Consider the following 18,604-nt stretch of genomic DNA (forward strand, 5'->3'; position numbering starts at 1 on the left):
CCCCTCCCAGTTTCTGCCAATCCCAAGGGGACTGGAACCCGCTCCCAGCCCCTCCAGCCCCTGTTCCCATTCCCAGGTGGTCGTAGTGTGCCCCCCCAGCCCCTTGCTGCACCTGGCCATGTCCCCCCAGAACAAAGCAGGGTGTCATAAAAACCAACATTTTTGTGTCTTTATTTCTGGGTGGTGACCGTGTTGGCTCCAGTGGGTGAGGGGCTGCAGGCACAGCCTGGCATTGCCCCATGGCACAGGGATCCGTGGGATGGCACAGCTGAGGATGGGCACAGCACAGCCTGGCTGTGGAACCAGTGTCCCCTCAGTGCTCCGGCACAACTCCAACACTGCCCATGGTGCTGCCAGGGACATTCCCCGGCCACATAGGACCGGAGGAAGGCCTGGAGCATGTGGCTGGGTGTCACTGTTGTCACCACATGTGCTGGTAAGGAAAGGCCACCTCGACGCAGAGCACGGCCAGCGGTGTGGAACAGTTGTGCCGGTGCCCAGCCAGCAGCCTGCCCTCACCCAGGGCGGTGGCCATGCCCTCAGCCACACCGGAGCTGCGCCAGCCCTGGCAATCCCACCGGCGGGCATGGCCACCCCGTGGTGTGGAGCCGTGCCAGGCCAGCCGGTGAGGCCTGTGGGTGGGGATGGGATGAGAGGGGCTGGGGCACCTCCAGCTCTTTGCTCCTGCACTTCAGCAGGGAGGGACCCACCACAGACCCCCCTTCCAGCTCCCACACAGGGACATCCATTCAGGACCCCGTGTCCAGACTCACCAGAGGGGATCTGTCAGGATGCTGCGCCCGTTGAAGGAGTAGATGGGACCCCGCAGGGCAGCACCAGACTGACCCTCGAAGAGGGAGCTCCAGGACTTGGCCAGCAGCTGCCCCTGTGGGCACGAGCCATGAGCCAGGGGCCAGGGGAATGCCCTTGTCCCCACCATGTGTGGGCAATAATGTCCTCTTGGTCAGCTCAGCCCAGGTGCAGCAGCCCCAGAGCAGGACTGGGTGGGGGTCCCCCACCCACTGCAGCTCATGGGGGCCGTGGGGCTTTGCCAACCACAGCCCCCCTGGGGATGGGGATACCTGCCTTCAGGTTGATGATGGGGAGGGTCCTGTCTGTCCGCTTGACGATGGACACCAGGTTTTGGGTGGGGGCTGACAGGAAGGCCCGGAAGGTGCCATAGAGCCCGGCCTCCTGCGACTGCCGGTAGCACTGCAGGTCAGCGCCCCGGATCCCGCTCATGTCACCAGAGAGGGGCACGTTGAGAGCAGCCAGGCGGAGCTGGGGGTGGCAGGGAGGAATTGAGGTCTCTGCTCCCCACTTACCAGAGGGTGTGAGCCCCTGGCAGTGCTGGCCAGGATTGGTGGTCTCCTGGGCACCTCTGCCCCACTCTCCCATGGCTGGGCCACTCATCCCCAGCCTGGGGCTAGGCATTCCTTACCGATGGGATCCGGGGGGCAATGGTGGTTGGCAGAATCTGGGTCAGCCTTTGTTCCTCCTCTTTCTGAGTCTGGAAAAACACAGCTCAGGTCAGTCTGGGGACACCCATCCATGTGCCATGAGTGGGGGGCACTCTCCCCAGACCAACACAATCCCAGGTTCTGCTCATGCCAAGCTGGCACTGCCCTGCCGGCATCCAGCCTGTCCCTATGGCACATCCCTCCCAGCATGGGCAGACCCTCAGCAGGGCTCACCAGTGAGTCCATTGGAGACTGCAACAGCGTGTTGGGACCTCTCGCCTGCACCCTCTTTGCCTCCTGGATGGAGAGGTGGAAGAAGAGGGAGAGGACATTCCTATGAGGTCTGTCCCCTCCATTATGTGGAGGAGGGCTCTGTCCCACAGGGGCATGAGCGGACCCTGCAGCTCCTGCACTCCTCACCTGGTTCTGTGGGGTGGAGGCAGAAGGGTCATCACCAGCCAAGAAGGACTTCGGATCCTCCAGCTGCTCAATGGCATGAGCAGAGGGACAGGTTAGGGGGAATCCACTCCCTCCGGGGGATCTGCTGCCCCAGCACCAAATCCAGCCCTGGATCCTGCACCCCCAGCCCTGTGAGCGACCCCACACGGTACCAAGAGGCGGCTCCAGCCGGTGGGGGTCCGGAGGAAGGCGTTGCTCCCTTCCCGCACGTAGACCAGGCTCCCCTCGGGCACAGCACTGCTCGCCTTCACCATCAGCTCCTTGGACTTGAAGACCCATGTCTGGTGCTGGGGGAATGCAGAGGGTGAGGGTCCTGCTGTGGGGTATGGGGCAGCTTGTGGGGCTTGCCCGGGGGCTGCAGCCTGGACGCACCTGGAGATCAGCGCGGGAGTCCAATGGCTCCGTCTGAGGGACGTTGGCATCTGGAGAGCCCAGAGACAGTGTGGGGTCACAAGGTGTCCCAGCACAGGGCCTGGATGCTCCCATGGGAGCTGGCCCCACAGCAATGCGGTGGGAGTGGGTCAGAGAGCCAGCAGTGGTGCCAGGGACCCGTGCTGTCACGGTCCCGGCACCGAAGGAAGGGAGGCAGGACTTCAAGAAAGGTGTGTCCAAGGAGACTGGAGCCCCCAAAACAGCTGTGAAACGCCCTCACCTGATGGCCAGCTGCGGTCTGCGGACGCCTGTGAAGGCAAACGGGGCCTGTTGCTGCTGCTGGGCATAGGGAGAGGGACACCCCTCCTGGTGCACAGGGAGGGGACGGGGACACTCTCAGGGACAGCAAGGCCGTGGCTTACCGGCTGCTTGCAGGGTGGCTGGGCATGGACAGGGTGCATCCTCTGGAACCAAAGACAGGAGGGTTTGGAGGGGGCCTGGTGCTGTGCACGCTCACACGTGTGTGTGCTCTGGCACAGGCGTGTGCACACCAGTGCTGGGCCTTACGTTGAGGTAGAGGAGACCTGGTGGGCCAGGGGGGCCGGGGGGCCCAGGGGGACCAGGGTTCCCAGGGGGACCTCGAAGACCCTGCGGTAGAGCAGTGTGGAAATTAGACTGGGTCATTTTGGTGCTGCCTTTTAGGGGGGCAGCTATGACACCCAGTTGATGTCCCCCATGCTTCCCACTCCTGTCCCCTCCCAGGGCTGAATGTCCCTGGCTGGGGCAGTGCAGACAGGGACTCTCACATGGGGGATGATTGCTCCATAAATCTCCGGTTCCTCTTTGCCACCCTGCAAAGGAGGAGGGAGAAGACTGAGACTGATTTCCATCCTCCGTCCTCCCTCTCTCCATTTTCCATTCTTCCCCTCTCCTTCCTCCACCTCATCTGAGGCTATGGGTCCTGTGGTGTTGCCAGTGGGGTGAACAATGTCCCCAAGGCTGGGCTGGGGTTCCTGGGCACCCCTTGCTCTGGGCACTCACCGTCTGGTATCTACTGATGGACCCCCAGGGGTCGGGCTGGCTGCCAGTGCTGGGGAAGGGGAGGTGGCCCGGTTTGCACCCGTGTTCCCTGTAGCAGCACCCCTGGGTGAGCCGCAGAGAGAGGCAGGGTTAGAGCCTGGGCTGGGTGCTGGGTGGTGGGGATAGGGAGTGCTGGGGGTGTTTATGGGTGCACTGAGTGCTGGCACAGGTGTGCCCATGTGTGCCTATGCATGTTCCACAGGGAACGGTGTCCCTCACCCCCCCGCCCTGTGCCCCGGGGTGAGGTGAAGGCCGTTGGGGGAGCAAAGGCAGCACAGAGGGCTCAGGGGTGCACACTCAGGTGTGGGGATGGGACCCCCCCAGACAGCTTCCCCCACACTGCTGCTCGTGGCTACAAACCGGCTCTCCAGGGTCACCCTTTTCTCCCTGGAAAGGAAGTGAGAGATCCTGTCAGTACCTGGCTCTGGGGGTCTCCAGGCCTCCCGAACACCCCCAGGCAGTGCTGTGCCTCACAGCCAGAGTACCACCTGCCGTGGAGCTGTTTGGTCAGGGTGCCATGGCCAGTGCTGTGCCTGTGCCCCTGCTCCATGACCCCCGCCCATGGTGCCACTGCCCAGCTCACCTTGGGGCCCGGCAGCCCGGCCGATCCGCGGTGCCCAGTGTGGCGTGAGTCGCACTGCAAAGAGAGGATGTGTGGGGTGACACAGGTGCCCCCTCCCTAGCACCCATAGCCCGGGACCACCTACTCACCCTGTAGTCCCCTGGTGGTCCTGGTGGCCCCGTGGGACCCGGCATGCCCGGGGACCCTGGCTCTCCGGTTCGGCCAGGGCTCCCTGGCATGCCTGGCAGCCCATACTCGCCCTTCTCTCCCTGAGGGCAGATGGCACAGGGTGGTGAGTGTGGGGTTGAGCGCCTGTGTTCCCCTAGACCCCACAGTGGTGGGACTGGGGCAGTCTCGGGGCAGCCCTGGAGCCCTCTGAGGGCTTGGTAATGGGGGCTGTTCCCCCAGGGCAGGGCGAGCGGCTGGTGAGCCCATGTACCCCATCCCACCCCAGGGCCATGGACAGGCTGGGCTGGGACTCCCTTACCTTTGGTCCTGGGAATCCTGGCTCCCCTCGAAGCCCTGGTTTGCCAGGGAGTGAGGCAGGTCCTGGGGGACCAGGGGGTCCTTCATGCCCAGGCACTCCGGGGGGACCCTGAGGCCCTGGGAGTCCTGGTGCCCCTGGGGGTCCATCTGGCCCAGCTGAGCCTGGAGACCCTGGAAGTCCTTCAGCCCCAGGGAAACCAGGTGGCCCCACAGCCCCTGGAGGGCCTGGGGGTCCTGGCTTTCCCTCCCGCCCAGGGGCCCCCGGGGGGCCATCATGGCCCGGGTAGCCTGGGGGTCCGGGCATGCCGGGCAGCCCGGGGGGACCTGGGGGTCCTGGGTTCCCCACAGGGCTGGAGACTTCCAGCTGCTTGTCAGATTGGAGGGAGAGAGGAGAGAGGAGAGAGAGCAGAGTCAATGAACTGCCGTGTCCCATCCCCTGGTCCCCCTGCCCACCCACACAGCCACGCGTCCCAGTTGTCCCCATCCTCGCCAGTCCAGCGGGGGACGGACACCGCGGCCGGGACCGGCATCCCCTGTCCTTGTCCCTGCTCCGGTGCTCACCTCGTTCTCCGATCTCTCAGGGAGTGCAGCAGGCGCGGGTGGGCTCCGCGCTCCCGCGGTGCCCGGGGGCCCCGGGGGCCCCGGTGGTCCAGGAGGACCCGGGGGGCCCCGGGGGCCCTGGTGACCTGGCTGTCCTGGACTGCCGGACTTCCCTCTCTCCCCTAAGAATCCGGGCTGGCCTCTCTCTCCCGGGTACCCTCGGTCACCTTTCTCTCCCTGTCGGAGAAATTCAGAGCCTGGCTCCGCCTCCTGGCACTCTTCTCCACTGGAGCCCACCACGGGCACCTGCTTACCCCCCCCTCCCTGGGGCCACCTGAGTCACTCTCTAACCCAAATCCCAAAGTTAGAGTCCAAATCCTGAGCAAAAAGGTTTTTGCACAGACAAAAGACCATCAGGACTTCGTCCCTGTGGGTTCCGGCACCCCCCTGCCCCTTCCCAAGGAGGACCACCCCACCTTCGGGCCGGGAGGGCCGGAAGGGCCGGGGCGCACGGGGCAGACACAGCCGGAGATGTTGTGCACCTGGAGAGGGAGAGAGCGATGAGCCGCGGGACCGGAGCCCCGACTGACGGGTCCGACATGGCTGCCCCGCGCCCACCTCTCACCTGGAGGGCAGGGCCTCTCTTCGGGGCCGAGGGGACCCGCCGGGGCAGCCCCTTTGCCGTCGTCTGTGTGGAGGAGAGCAGGGGCTGAGTGCGAGACCCTTGAGCACCATCCCTATTCCCCATTCCCACCGTCTCCATCCCATCCTGCCCTGCCCAGCCCGTGTCCTCCACATGCCCTTGCCCGGGTGTCCAGGTGTCCATCCCAGGCTGGCCCTGACACGCCCCGGGGACCAGGACCCCTCCACCACCTGGATCTGCAGGAACTCCTCTTCCACTGCGCTCCCCTCAAAGATCTCCGGGGCAGCCGTGGGTCGGTGCTGCTGGGACAGACAGGGAGCACTCAGTCCAGGGCTCGGAGGGGTTCCCGGGGCGCAGATGCGACCATCCCCCAGTCGGGGCTGCCCTCAGCTGGGTGTGGGGGCCCAACCCCAGCGCTGCTGTGGGGCTAGCCCATGTGAGGGGACACTGGGAGCTGCTGTGACTTCTTTCCAAGGGGGCAGAGAGAGCTGAGAGCTGCGCTCGCGGTTGGAACAGGGCATGGTGCCCAGGCTGGTGTGTGCGAGCAGGGCATGGATAAGGCGAAGGACATAGCAAGGAGCCTGGCAGCAGCCGGGGAGTTTCAGGAGGGCTGGAGGAGCTGGAGGGGGGACACTGCCCAGGGAAAAAGCACCTGTCCTCGTGTGCGCGGTGGGGCATGGCCCGACCCCTTCGCTGCCCCCCTGGAGGCTTGGTCCCGGCGCCTAGGGGCTGTTGCCAGAGGGGGTTTGGTCAGCAGCACCTTCTCCATGTGTTCCACGCTGGCGTCTGCGTCTGTAGGAGCAAAGGAGCGCTGGGATGGGAGGTGGCAGGGCTGGAGGGGGACCATGGTGGCACAAAACTCCCAGTTCCCAGCACCTGCCGTGCCCACAGCAGTGCCACCAGCAGCCCTAGACCCTGGCACCCCACACTTCACCCTCCGCCTGTCCCCTCCATGCTGAGGTACAGGAATTTGGGGTGCTGGAGAAGCCATGTCCCCAACCCGCCATGCCTACCTTCCTCCCCATCCAGGGTGGGGGCCGTGGGGCTGGTGCCTGGATCCGGGGTGGTGTCCTCTGAGCCCAGGGAAAACCACTGGGCCGTGGCAGGGTGCAGGCACCCAGCCAGCACCGAGACGATGCAGAGGGTGTGGAGGAGATGCAGGGGACTGCTGGACCCCATTCTGCTGCCTCGGGGCCTGGCTGCCCAGGATGGGGGTCCTTGGCTCATCCCACTCGCCTGTGCTGTCTGGTCCTGTGGCCCCGGCACGGCGCCTGCTGTTATCGGTGGCCCCCGACACGCCCCTTGCCCGCCCCGCACCCCACGGACCGCATCCGGCGGGTGCTGAGCACCCACGCAGCCAGGCCACCGTCTGTCCTGCCAGCCAAGGGAGAGGAGCGCTAGTGGGAACCACGGGAAGGGAGCCAGGGCCAGGAGGAGATGCCAGAATGGATGCGAGGGAGGGCAGGGGAGGAGAAGCTGCCTGGAAATGGGGAGTAAATCCAGTGGACGAGGGGGCCGGCTGAGAGCAGGGGGCATCGGCTGCAGGTCGTCCCTGAGGTCTGCCCTTCTGCTGGTGCCTGGTGGGAGAGGCACCTGGCCATCTGCACAGGCACTATGTCCCAAAGTACATGCAAAAGGCCTGGGGTCTCATTGGTTTCATCAGAGCTACCCTTGGCTGGGGGCTACAGCCCTCTCTGACCCCCAGCCCCTCCTGCTCCTGCCTCCTGCTGACCTGCAACCTCTCCCCAGGGCTGGGGTAGCTCCAGGCCCTGCTGGGGCGAGTGGCCGAGGAGCTGCAGCCAATTTGGGCTCCCATAGCCTCGAGAATCCTGAAGAGCTCCCCATCAAGGACTGGGAGCATGGGTCTGTCCCAGGCAAGGACCTGGACCACGCTGAGCACCAAACACCAGCACTGAGGCCCTGCATGGCCACAGGGCTGTGGTTGGGGTGGGGGCAGCACGGCTGTGAGGGCACCAGCCCAGCCCCACTCCATTTCACAGGATGGTGCTGGGACAGGGACCTAGAGGAGCAGTGCCTGGGCAAAGGTGGTGGAACATTGTCCCCGTCCCCTGCATGCCCAACCAGCCACTGGCCCTGCCGCTGCCCGCAGACACAACAGTGTCCCTGGCAGGCACACAGCACTGCCAAGGCCTGATAAGGTGCCACAGCCTGAGCGGGGCTGGGCACCTGTTTGGGTTTTGTCTCTGCTGGGACACTGAGTCAAGGCTGGTGCCTTTGCCCCGAGTCACGGCCCCTGCACAGCAGTCCCAGGCAGGGCAGGGGCTCAGAGCGGTGCTGTGTGACCATGCCTTGTGGGGCCTGGGGCTGGGAATTGTGGGGGACATAGACCCTGCTTGCCTCTGTCTTGCCTGTACTTGGTGATGCCCAACTCATCTGCATGGGAGAGAGAAGATGGTCTTGAGAGCCCTCGTGGCAATGCCACCAGTGCTGTCACTCAAGCCTCAAAATGCCAGTTTAAGCACTAGATGTACTCACCCATGAGATGAGTTTGGGGTTCTCAGCCCAGGCCTGCATGACAGGCAGCTCTGCTGCTCATGCCCCACCCACTATACTGACCCCCACACCAGGGGCCACCCCGCCATGTCCAAGACACTCTTGCTGCGCCCAACACCCCGCTGCAGTGCCCACAACACCCTTGCCGCATCCAGACGGCTCTCCCCAGCTGCCCCAAGCCCGGTGCTGGCTGAGATGCCCCAGGGCGCAACTCGGGGGTCACCAGCCCCGGGGGATGCTCGGGGACTGTTCCCCCGGGCCCAGGGGCTGCTCTCCGCCGTCTCCCAGGCTCCCCCCCTCGCCCGGTGCTGCGGAGACTGGCGGGGCTGGGGTCCCAGGGGGATGCCGGGGCTTGCTCCCGCTCCCGCTTTTCCCGAGTAGCCACTAGGTGCCGGCAGCCTTCAACCTATCCCGGGCTGTGCGGGGCGGGGGGCGCGGGGGGCCGCGGGTGCGGGACCGAGGGCAGGTGGGCTCGGGGAGCCGGCGGGGCCGCCCCGGGCCGTCCCGGACAGACCGGGGCCGAGCCGCACGGGATGCTGCGTTGCCAGCAGCACTTTTCCTCCCACCGGGGTCTCCCATGCCCGGAGCTCGGAGCCCACGCCGGGGGTCTTGGCCGCATCCCCCGCGCTGCAGCCCCGCACGGCGTGTGTGTACCCCGTTCGTCCCGGTTGCTCTCGGGACTGAGTAGGGGTCGAGGAGGCGGGTGATTCGGGAGGGTGGCGCGGGGCCGGGGGGGTGCTCCGGGCCGGCTCTCCGCGCTGCCCGGCGCCGGGGCTGCCCCGCCGGTGGCCCCGCTGCTGAAGCCGCTGCCGGTGCCGGTGTGGCCGCCGCCGGGGGGAGCGTCGCTGCCCGGTGGGTTCCCGGTGGCGACGGGGGCGGCCCCGCCGGTGGCCCCGGTGGCGGCGGCGGGAGGTGTGGCCAGGGGCCGCATAAAGCCGCATAAAGCCGCCGCCGCCGCCCCGCGCCCGCCGCCAGCCGAGCGCCGCGGAGCGGGGCCGGAGCGGGGCCGCCATGCGCCCGGGGCCGGGGCTGCCGGGGCTGCCGGTGCTGCCGGTGGTGCTGGCGCTGCTGGCGGCGGCGGCGCGGCCGGGCAGCGGCGAGGAGGCGATCCAGTGCCCGCCGTGCTCGGAGGAGCGGCTGGCGCGGTGCAAGGCTCCGCAGGGCTGCGCGGAGCTGGTGCGGGAGCCGGGCTGCGGGTGCTGCGCGACCTGCGCGCTGCCCCGCGGCACCGCCTGCGGCGTCTACACCGCGCGCTGCGGTGCGGGGCTGCGCTGCTACCCACCCCGCGGCGAGCCCCGGCCCCTCCGCACCCTCATGCACGGCCAGGGCATCTGCACAGACCTGGCCGACGTCGAGGCCATCCAGGAGAGCCTCCAGCCCCCAGGTGAGGCGGCGGAGGGGCGGCAGAGGGTGGGTGCCCAGGGTGGGTACCCTGGGTGGGTGCCTGAGGGTCCTTGTCCCTCACAGGGGCAGTGGCATAACCCTTGTTGGCACCAACCCACTCCCTGCTCACTCGGCAAGAGCTGGGGCCACAGCATTGGACTCATCAGGGACCTCCCCGTACTTAGAGGGTGCTTATAAAAATGATGAAGAGTGACTTCTACATGGATAGATTGTGGCAGGGCAAGGGGAAGGATTTTAAACTAAAAAGGGAAGATTTAGATTAGATTTTAGGAGGAAATTCCACCCTGTCAAGGTGGTGAGGTGTCTGGCACAGGTTGCCCAGAATATTTCTGGATGCCCCATCCCTGGAAGTGTTCAAGGCCAGGTGGGACGGGGCTTGGAGCAACCTCGTCTGGTGGAAGGTGTCCCTGCCCATGGCAGGAAGATGGAACTGGGTGGTCCTTAAGGTCCCTTCCAACCCGAACCATTCCATGACTCTAAGAGGTAGGATGGGGTGGGACAGCCCAGGATAGGAGAGCAGGGAGCATATTTTCCAGGGAGGGAGCAGAGGTGGGCTGCAGGAGACCTGGTACAAGTGGCTCACGTTTGTGCCATCCTTACCCACTGTGGGCACAGCAGTGTCACAGCCAGTGGCACCGCATGTGCTGGAGAAGCCACCCTTCAGGGAGGAGTTGTCACCTGCTCTGTCCTGGCTGACACGTGCCCCTGGACTGTGGGACAACTCAATGTCCTGCGAGCACCTGCAGCCCTTGGGGACACACCCTGGCTGCCAGGGAAGCTCCCGTTGCACAGTGACCCCTGCGCTGCCCCTTCCCTGGGATGCTGCCGGCAGATCCGACTGCACCGCTGGGAGGAAACAGGAAAGAGGCCACGGGGCACCTGCTTCCCTCCAGGCAGGTCCAGCTGGGTGCTGTGCGGGAGCTGTGTCTGTCTGTGCCGGACAGGGCAGTGAGGTGTAGGCAGGGCCAGGCTGGAGGAGCTGCTGCTGGTGCTCTCTGTCTGCCCCAGGACCCTCTTGCAGGTGGTGATTGTGGCCCCCTGCCACCCCCCTGGTGCTCAGGCAGGATCTGGGGGCTGAGAGCAGAGCCAGCAGTGGGAGCTCAGAGCTGTGCAAGTCGCACCATAGGAATGAAGCTGCTCCCAGGGAATGAGTGTGGGGACCCGGTCCGTTGGTGGTCCCGCTTTCCCATCCTGCAGGCTGTGACCAGGACCGTGGCCCCTGAAGCTGGGGAGTAGCATCCCAGCACGGGACAATCCACAGGCTGGTCTGGCCTGGCCCTGGGTCCCCACGTGGGGTCACTTGGAGCTCCCTGAGGGGCAGAAGGGACTGGAACAGTGTCTGTTCTTGCCCATCCGGGAGGCTGCATCCCAGTTCCATTTCCTCCTTGCATGGCTGATCCATGGCAGCTCCTCTGGTGTCCCTGCTGTGATGACTGCCGTTTGTGGATAGGCCCCTCTAGTCACCCCCCTGCAGGGACAGGAGCTGGCTGGGAGTGCTTGGAGCCCCCCTGTCCTGCTTGCCTGTCCTCATCCCACATCCTGCAGGAGCTGTCTGGGCTCCCTGGCCCGGGGCTGCGCCGTGCTGCCAAGCCCTGTTGGTTTTGGCTGTGCCCCGTGTAATGCAACATTTTTTCCCAGAGCCTTTAGGAAACAGACTTGCATTTTTTCCCTTCCTTCCCGCGGTGTTTTGGCTTGGCTGGAGATGGGTGGGTGGCTATGGGAGCCGGGTCGCCTGCCGGGCACTGTGCTGGCCAGCGGCGTCACAGGTAGCAGGATGGGCGAGAGGGCAGTGGAGCCCCTTTGTCCAGGACAGCCCGTCAGGATGTGAGCAGGACACCCACAGCGAACTGCTCGGTGCAGTCCCAGTGGTACATCCCTCCGTGGGTCTTCCACAGCCCGGAGCCAGTGGCAGTGTGGGGCTGGGGGCTGCAGGCTCCCTCGCTCCCACACAGCCCTGCCTGGCACAGCGAGGGCACCCTGGCATGGTCAGTGTCTCTGATGTGTCCCCTAGGGATCAGCACAAGGGAATCGAATGCCTGTTCAGGGGCAGGGGCGTACGGAGCAGGTGCCCCCGGCTGTGCCCGCGGCCCCGGGGCCGAGCGGGTGCCGGCGGCTGGGAAGCGGTTAACGCGCAGCTCGTACAGTAAACACTTTGTCTGGGGGCTCTGTCCGGGGGGCTCCGCATTCCAGGGAAGAGGCTGGGATCAGGGGGCTGGGCTGAGGCTGGGCTTTCTGAACAGTTGGACGTGGCTCCTGGCTCCATAGCCAGGAAGAGCCTCTCTGCTCACCCAGGACCTGTGGCACCCACGGGATGTGACTCTTAGGAGGTGAGGGAGCGGTGGCTGCTCGCCTGACTCGAGACCGTCTGCTGTGGCACCTTGTGCTGGACCCTGTCCCTACCTTCCGCTCCCAGCCCTGCCAGCTCAGGGCTGGATTTGGGATCCCACTCCTCAGCCAGAGCCCTGTGCAGGGGCTGGCAGAAGGTCCCAGCCACGGCTTTCTGTCACAGCCGGCGGGTGGTGGTGGCTGAGCCCATGTGTGGCAGCCAGGAGGAGGTGAGGACATATTCCCCAGCACGCATGATGAGTGATTTAGTGCTGGGTAAATGACTATGTCTGGGAAAACCTGACCCATGGGAGCTGCATTCATCCCATGTGGTCTCTGTAAGCTGGGACAGATCCTGTTTCCTTTCTTTGCGCAGTGACTGGGACGGATGGCGGTGGCTGAGCCATGGCTGGAAAGTGCACAGGAGGAGGGACAGGCTGGGTTCAGCCAGGCAAGGCTCAGCCATGTCCCATCTGTTCCGTGGGGTGGGGGTTCATCCATGCTTGGGTTTCTCCAGGCTGGGTGCTGCTCCTGGCAAGGTTCTGGTCCCTCTGGGGAATCACCTGCATCTGCATCCCTCGCTCCTTCTCCTGCATCCTGACCTTCCCTCCCTCGGTCCCATGTTGGGTGCTGAGGTGGGAGGTGCTCAGCTGTGTTTGAGCACGGCAGTGTGTCCCAGGTTGGGGGTGGGCCAGGCTCCCAGCTGGCATCCCAGGCCAAGGGGCAGTGGGTGCCTGGTGCCTGTGCCCCTGCCACCCCCATCCCCGGCTCCCCACGTTCTGTCGGAGCCAGCACTTGGCGAAACGAGCACAGCCCTCCCAGCACTGGTGCCTGCCAAGTCGAGAGCCCAGGAAACCAAGAGCCAGCACTGCCACGGCCCTGCCAGGACCACCCACAGGTGACATTGGGGGTGCTGGACAGGGACATGGAGGGTGCTGGGGCTCACTGTGGCTTGTGCCATGTTGGTCACAGTCACGTGGATGTCCCTCCGGGCCTTTGAGGTGCATGAGGTCCTTCGTGCTGGGGCTGGTGGCACGGGGGGGAGCGGGGCTGGAGCTGTGGGGGGTCAATGACACTTGTCTCTCCCATGGACACACATGAGGTCTCAGGGCTTTGCTGCTGCCCCAGGCTCTGCTCCCACGGGATCCGCGCGGTGGAGCCGGAGCCCTTCACCGCTCCCTCGGGCTCAGCGCTGTGAATCACAAATTCGGCACGTGACCAACCTCATTTGCAGCTCCCGTTAATTGAAGGCGATGCTGAATGACTCGTTTGTGTCCACTGTCCACAGGCCGGGCAGGAATCCTCCTCCTTCCGAGACAGGCGGCCGTTTTATGTGTCCGGCGACAGCAGCACCCCCTTCCCATCCCCTTGGCACCCGCTTCCATCCCAAACTGAGCAGAGGGGCTTCCCTTGGACAAATAGGGACCCCCCTGCCCTCCATCCCTCCAGGGTGGTGGTGCCCGTGCATAGGTGGCAGATGGGGTGGCATCAGGGCAGTGTGGGGCGTGGCAGCTCTGGGCTCCACACAGGTTGCTTTTCCCAAGTCTTTGTGCTGACGGTGAGGAGTTTTCTGGTCCAGCCGGATCGCCAGGGAGGTGAGAGGTTCCCTGAGCTGCTGTGTGTCACTTAGCAGGGGGACAGTAACCCCAAGGACAGCAGCGTGGCAGGGAGGGATGCTGGAGCTGCCGTGAGAACCGGGGAGCGGGGGTCCCGAGTGCTGTCAGGAGCCGCCTCGCTGCCCAGAGGCACCGGTGTTTCATGTGACCTTATGAAAATGTTATTGGCATCTGGTTTTATTTAAGCCGGGAGATTCGATGCTCTGGAGGCGGCTGGCGGGGGGAGGAGGGGGGTTTTGCTGTGCCGGCGATCGGTAAGGGCTTCCCCTGCGGGGGCAGTGCGGGCAGCGCCGGTGCCTCCCGGTCCTGCCTTTCCCTGGCGTGGGAGCAGCGCCTGGAGGTGCCGGAACTTTGGCGCGGTGGTCCCCACCGGTGCCAAATCTGCCCAGCTCTTCCTGTGTGTCCCCACAGGGATACAGGGGAGGGAAGGAGCATCCCTGCCAGAGACTCCGAGCCACCGGCGCGGCTCTGCCACCAGCGCCCGCATTGCGCCACAGCCTCACGGTTTGTGCCGCCGGGGCTGGCGCTGGCACCGCTCTGTGCAGGGTCCTGGAGACTTTGGGTTTGTGTTTCAAATTTCAAGGGCATGAGCTATTTCCTGGAAAAAATGGACAGATTAAGCAAAAAGCAAATAACACCCACGAGGGAGGGGGCTTTGATTGGGGCTTCGCTGTGGACTTTAACCGGGCCCCCAGGAGCTGGGCCAGGAGCCCTGCACTGCAGGGACCGTGGCAAGAGGTGCTGATCAGGGCCAGGATGCCGTGGGGATACAATGGGCAGGAAGCTGTGCCTCTGACCCCTCTGCCTGCCTGTGGGAAGAGCCAGGGGCAGGCGTCACCCAGCAGCCTCTGTCCTGCTGCTGTGAGCCCCTGGGTGTGACCTGTGAGGCGCTGGGTGTGACCCCTGACAGTGACCACCCCCTGCCTACTTTGGGAAGGTTTTCCCTGCTGCCAGCTGCAATATTGATTCTTTGAAGCCCAACCCCAGGATAACCTCTGCCACTTCCCTGTACAGCCCAGATGGTCTGGGGGGGCAAAACACTGCTCGGGCTGCGCCTGACACAGCTCTGAGCACAGGAGGAACCCCGGCTCCTGGGGTGTCCCCCCTCCACAGAGTCTTCCCGGGCCCCAAACCAGAGGAACTGGCGGCTTTTTAAAAACTAAAGTCACACCGAGCACTCGTCTCATGACACTCTGTCCAGCTGCCAACATCTGGGCCGGCAGCTTGGCTGCGCTCCTGGCGCAGGCGGGGATGCCAAGCACCGCCTTTTGGGATCGGCCCCACGGGAGATTAACTTTCTTATTCCAGGAATTTCTTCTTTCATGTCTTGGCGGGGGCCGTGCCCTGCAGCAGAGCACTGCTCCACTCCCAGCCGCGGCGCCCGGTGCCGCCCCGGGCCTGGCGGGGGCTCAGCACCGCCGCGGTGCCCCCACTGCCACTGTGGCTCCTCAGAGGCAGATTTTGGGGAGCACTGGGCGCTTCCTGGGGCTCCTTCTCTGTGTGTCCCATGGTCAGCTTCCAGGCTCCGTAGCTCCGGTGGTGTGAGTGAGCACCTGGTGCCTGGTGACACGTGGCTGGCAAGGGCACAGCCAGACCCAGCACATTGGAGCCACTGCACAGCACTCACGGCATTTGCATTTGTGACCCTACAATAACAGACACATGGCAACGAGTTGTTAGTCATGGCTAATGAGGAGGAAAAACTCCCAGGAGTCTTTCCCAGTGCTGCAGGGAGCTCAGCCCAGTGCAATAGCAGGGGCAGGATGGACCCAGGGCTGGAAGTGATGCCTGTGGGGACCGGAGAGGGTGATGTGGGGCCTGCCAGAAACCGCTGCATGTTGTTCCTTAGGGTGCAAGTGGCACTGTGGACACTGGGGCACCGTGGCAGCTCTGCCATCCCCAGGGCTGCCCTGTGGCACTGAGCCCCCTTGGTCTGTGTCTCTGCAGAGAAGGAGGAGATTGACCACCCCAACAACAGCTTCAGCCCCTGCAGCATCCACGACCGCAAGTGCCTGCAGAAGCAGCAGGCAAAGAGGGTCAACAACGGCAACAAGATGCGCAGCAACGGGAGCCCTCACCACCGCGAGGACACGCGGGTCATGGTGAGCACCAGGAGGGCTGGGGAGGGCAGGGTGGGTGCTCCAGGGTCAGGGTCCTGGGGCTCTGGGCCAGGGGCATGTGCCAGCCCTGCAGCCAGCTCAGCCCCCCCTTTCCCCAGGCACAGGGCTCGTGCCAGAGCGAGCTGCACCGGGCGCTGGAGAGGCTGGCGGCCTCGCAGACCCGGACGCACGAGGACCTGTATGTCATCCCCATCCCCAACTGCGACCGCAACGGCAACTTCCACCCCAAGCAGGTAGGATGGGCTCTGACCTATCATGGGGGACTGGGAGGGCATTTTGTAGAGCCAGAGTGAGGCTGGGAGGGGGACATGGGTGGAGGGGACAGTGACAAGGCACAGCAGAGCTTGCCTGGCTCCTGGCTTTGGTGGGAATTACCCTTTGGGTGCTGGGGGCTCTTTGCAAAAGCCCTGGGGTGGGATGGGGGTGGTAAAGCCCCTATGAGAGCTCCTGGTTGCCAGGCAGCCCATGGGAATGGGGCCGTGGGGTCCAGGCTGGGTGTCCTTGACCGAACCCATCCCCACAGTGTCACCCGGCGCTGGATGGGCAGCGGGGCAAGTGCTGGTGTGTGGACCGCAAGACGGGGGTGAAGCTGCCAGGCTTCCTGGAGCTGAAAGGGGACTTGGACTGTCACCAGCTGGCGGACAGCATGTGAGCATGACCGCGGCGGCCCCGCGCCGTGCAGGGCCAGGACCCCCGCCGGGGCTGCCTAGGAGAGAAGGAAAGGGGACGTGACTGCTGAGCAGTGCCCCAGTGCTGGGGGACCCCGGGATGTGCCTCGGATCGCACCATGCTCTGTGCCACGGGCTGCCCTCGGCACCTCAACCTGCGCCATGACCACTATCAGCCACTGCCAGGGGTCCCGGCACGCGCCAGCGGCACCTCCATCCCACACGGACACAGCTTGGACGATGCTGCCCTGGGACTGGGGTCGGGCTGCCTGGGTGGAGTGGGTGAGGGGCACCCTTGATGCTGCTGCTGCTGCTGCCCCATGGTACCCCCGGTTTTCAGCCTGGCCCCGCAGGCAGCCCCGGACACCCAGCGCCTTTGGGGGTGTGGTGGCAGCATCACATTTGCAGCGCAGTGCCCTCCATGCCAGACCTCTGCACGGGCAGCAGCAGAAGTGCCTCATCCTGCCCTCCCTGGCAACGAGAGGCTGCCCAGGCAAGGACTGGAGGACCTGGAGAGATCCCCCCGCCTGCATCCCACCCCAAGCGCGTGTGTGTGAAGGGCAGTGTGATCACACAGAGCAATAAGAGACCTTCCCCCTCCCTGCTTCCCCCCAGCCCCACAGCCCAGGACCTCCTCCCCACGGCCCAGCCCCATCCCGCTCCCTGTGCAGGGAAAAGCCTCCCATCCATCCTGTCTCCCCCTGCTCCATCCTGGGGTGAGGGGGTTGGGACCCCCAGGCAAGAATCAGAGTGCCCCCACATGCATTGAGAGGAGGGTGGAGGGATGAGGGATGCCCAGGAAACATCCCGGGGGAAGAGCTTCTTTTAGTTTGCTTTTTTTTCTTTCTTCCCTTAATTTTTTAATATTTAAAAAATGTTGTTGTTGGGATCTAAAAAGTGACTGTGTGGCCCTGAGGCTGGAATTCTCCATCCCCAGGGACCAGGGGCACTGCGGTGATGGCTCCTGACTCTCTTCTTGGCCAATGTGACAAAAGTGGGATGGATTCTGGAATGTCTCCGTGATGGGATCTGCAGATTTCACCAGCACAAAGTTCTCAGTTGAGAAATTGTCACTGGTTTTGTAGCTACTCTTTTTTTCTTCAAGCTGGGCTGGAAATTTTTCACATAAAAATGCCATGGAAAGTGTGCCAAAGACAGAGGGGAATTTCCCATTCCCCTCCTGACCCATCCTCTGGCTCCATGGCCTCAGTGGTAGGTTTTGGTCTTCCATGTGGATTTGTCCTGTCCAAGGCCCCCCGATGGGAATGAAGTGTTTCAGTTTTAGTGAAACACCCTCTGCCCTCCTGATCCCCTGCCTGCCCCTGTGCCCTGCCAGATCCCTGCCTGCCCTGGCTGCCTGTGGCCCTGCTCACACACAACTTCTAAACGGAGTCAATTTGCCAGGACAGTCCTTGGTGGGGAGGGGGGTCCCTGCCCCTGCCACCCCTCAGCCCCCCAGAGCCACCGCACCAAGGAAGGGATTCCCGGGGCCAGTCCCTGTGCCAGTCCCCTGCGGCAGCACCACAGCAGGACACAGTGCAGTGGCAGTGCCAGCCCGCTGGCCTCGGCCCCTCGGCCCCTCACCGCGTACACCAGGGCAGGTCCAGCAGGGCCTCTCCTGTTTTGGGGGTTCCTGGCAATGCTGATGCACCAGGGCACATTCTGTGTCCCACTCCGAGGGCTCCAGCGTTTCGTAGCGTCTCTCCTGTAGTTTAGGGCTGTATTTACACACGACCATGTACCAGTGTCCCCCACCCCCAGCGCGTCCCCTGGCGCCCAAGGGGTCCCTATCCGTCCCTCCCGGGCCAAGCCCGTCCCATCAGATTCCCGTGTAGCACCGACCTTTTACAGTACACTTGAACCTTTGTATCCTCAAAAAAGGTAATTACTGTATTTAATTTCCTGTTATTTGATGTGTTTCTGTCGAGTGTGTTTTTTCTTTTATGGCTTTAAATAATGGGAGAGGAGGGAAGCAGAGCAGGAGCAAGGGGGCTGTGGCATGCCACTGGCGTGGGGACAGGCTCTGGTCACCACCCCCGCCCAAGGACCTGGTCTCCTGGTCCTGCATTGGGTTTGGGGTTCAGCAGCCCAAATGGAAACCCAGGTGCCCACAAGCCTCTGGAAGAACTTCATTGAGCAGGGATGGGGTGAGAAACAAATGATTTCTTGCCTCCCCGTGACTCCCAGCTCAGCGTCTCCACCGGTGCCACCGGGAGGATCGTCACCGTCGGCCCTGCGCAGCGCCACGGAGCAGCGGCGGGGCTGGAGACGGCGCCAGGCTGGGGAGGGGACCCTGGACCGGCTTCAAAGTTCAGGGGCGGACAGGGACAGGCACCGGCTGCTCCAGGGACACGG

The 18,604-nt window shown here is 64.4% G+C and overlaps 2 protein-coding genes across 3 annotated transcripts; one reads left to right on the top strand and one right to left on the bottom strand.

The window, feature by feature from the left end:
* Positions 1-144: 144 nt before the first annotated feature.
* On the bottom strand, positions 145-8,199 carry LOC116455849 (collagen alpha-1(III) chain-like). 2 transcript variants are annotated; one of them, XM_032134184.1, is made up of 23 exons: positions 6,616-8,199; positions 6,255-6,394; positions 5,833-5,901; positions 5,585-5,647; positions 5,436-5,501; positions 4,981-5,196; positions 4,421-4,783; positions 4,083-4,202; positions 3,955-4,008; positions 3,732-3,758; positions 3,333-3,434; positions 3,098-3,142; positions 2,859-2,939; positions 2,714-2,755; positions 2,572-2,599; positions 2,292-2,341; positions 2,072-2,206; positions 1,881-1,886; positions 1,695-1,757; positions 1,442-1,510; positions 1,087-1,281; positions 774-886; positions 145-632 (listed from the first exon to the last, which is right to left on the bottom strand). In XM_032134184.1, exons 1-23 carry the CDS (start codon positions 7,136-7,138, stop codon positions 422-424), a joined length of 2,781 nt encoding a protein of 926 aa, XP_031990075.1. In that variant the 5' UTR covers positions 7,139-8,199; the 3' UTR covers positions 145-421. The 2 variants fall into 2 exon arrangements, with proteins under 2 accessions (XP_031990075.1, XP_031990074.1); XM_032134183.1 differs by having other exon boundaries at positions 1,881-1,943; positions 6,616-8,197.
* Positions 8,200-9,089: 890 nt separating this feature from the next.
* IGFBP4 (insulin like growth factor binding protein 4) lies at positions 9,090-18,162 on the top strand. The gene is made up of 4 exons (XM_032134362.1): positions 9,090-9,500; positions 15,409-15,563; positions 15,680-15,814; positions 16,105-18,162. Exons 1-4 carry the CDS (start codon positions 9,128-9,130, stop codon positions 16,231-16,233), a joined length of 792 nt encoding a protein of 263 aa, XP_031990253.1. The 5' UTR covers positions 9,090-9,127; the 3' UTR covers positions 16,234-18,162.
* The last annotated feature ends 442 nt before the right edge of the window (positions 18,163-18,604 follow it).

Source organism: Corvus moneduloides, chromosome 26, assembly GCF_009650955.1.
Source record: "Corvus moneduloides isolate bCorMon1 chromosome 26, bCorMon1.pri, whole genome shotgun sequence".
Lineage (NCBI taxonomy): Eukaryota > Metazoa > Chordata > Aves > Passeriformes > Corvidae > Corvus > Corvus moneduloides.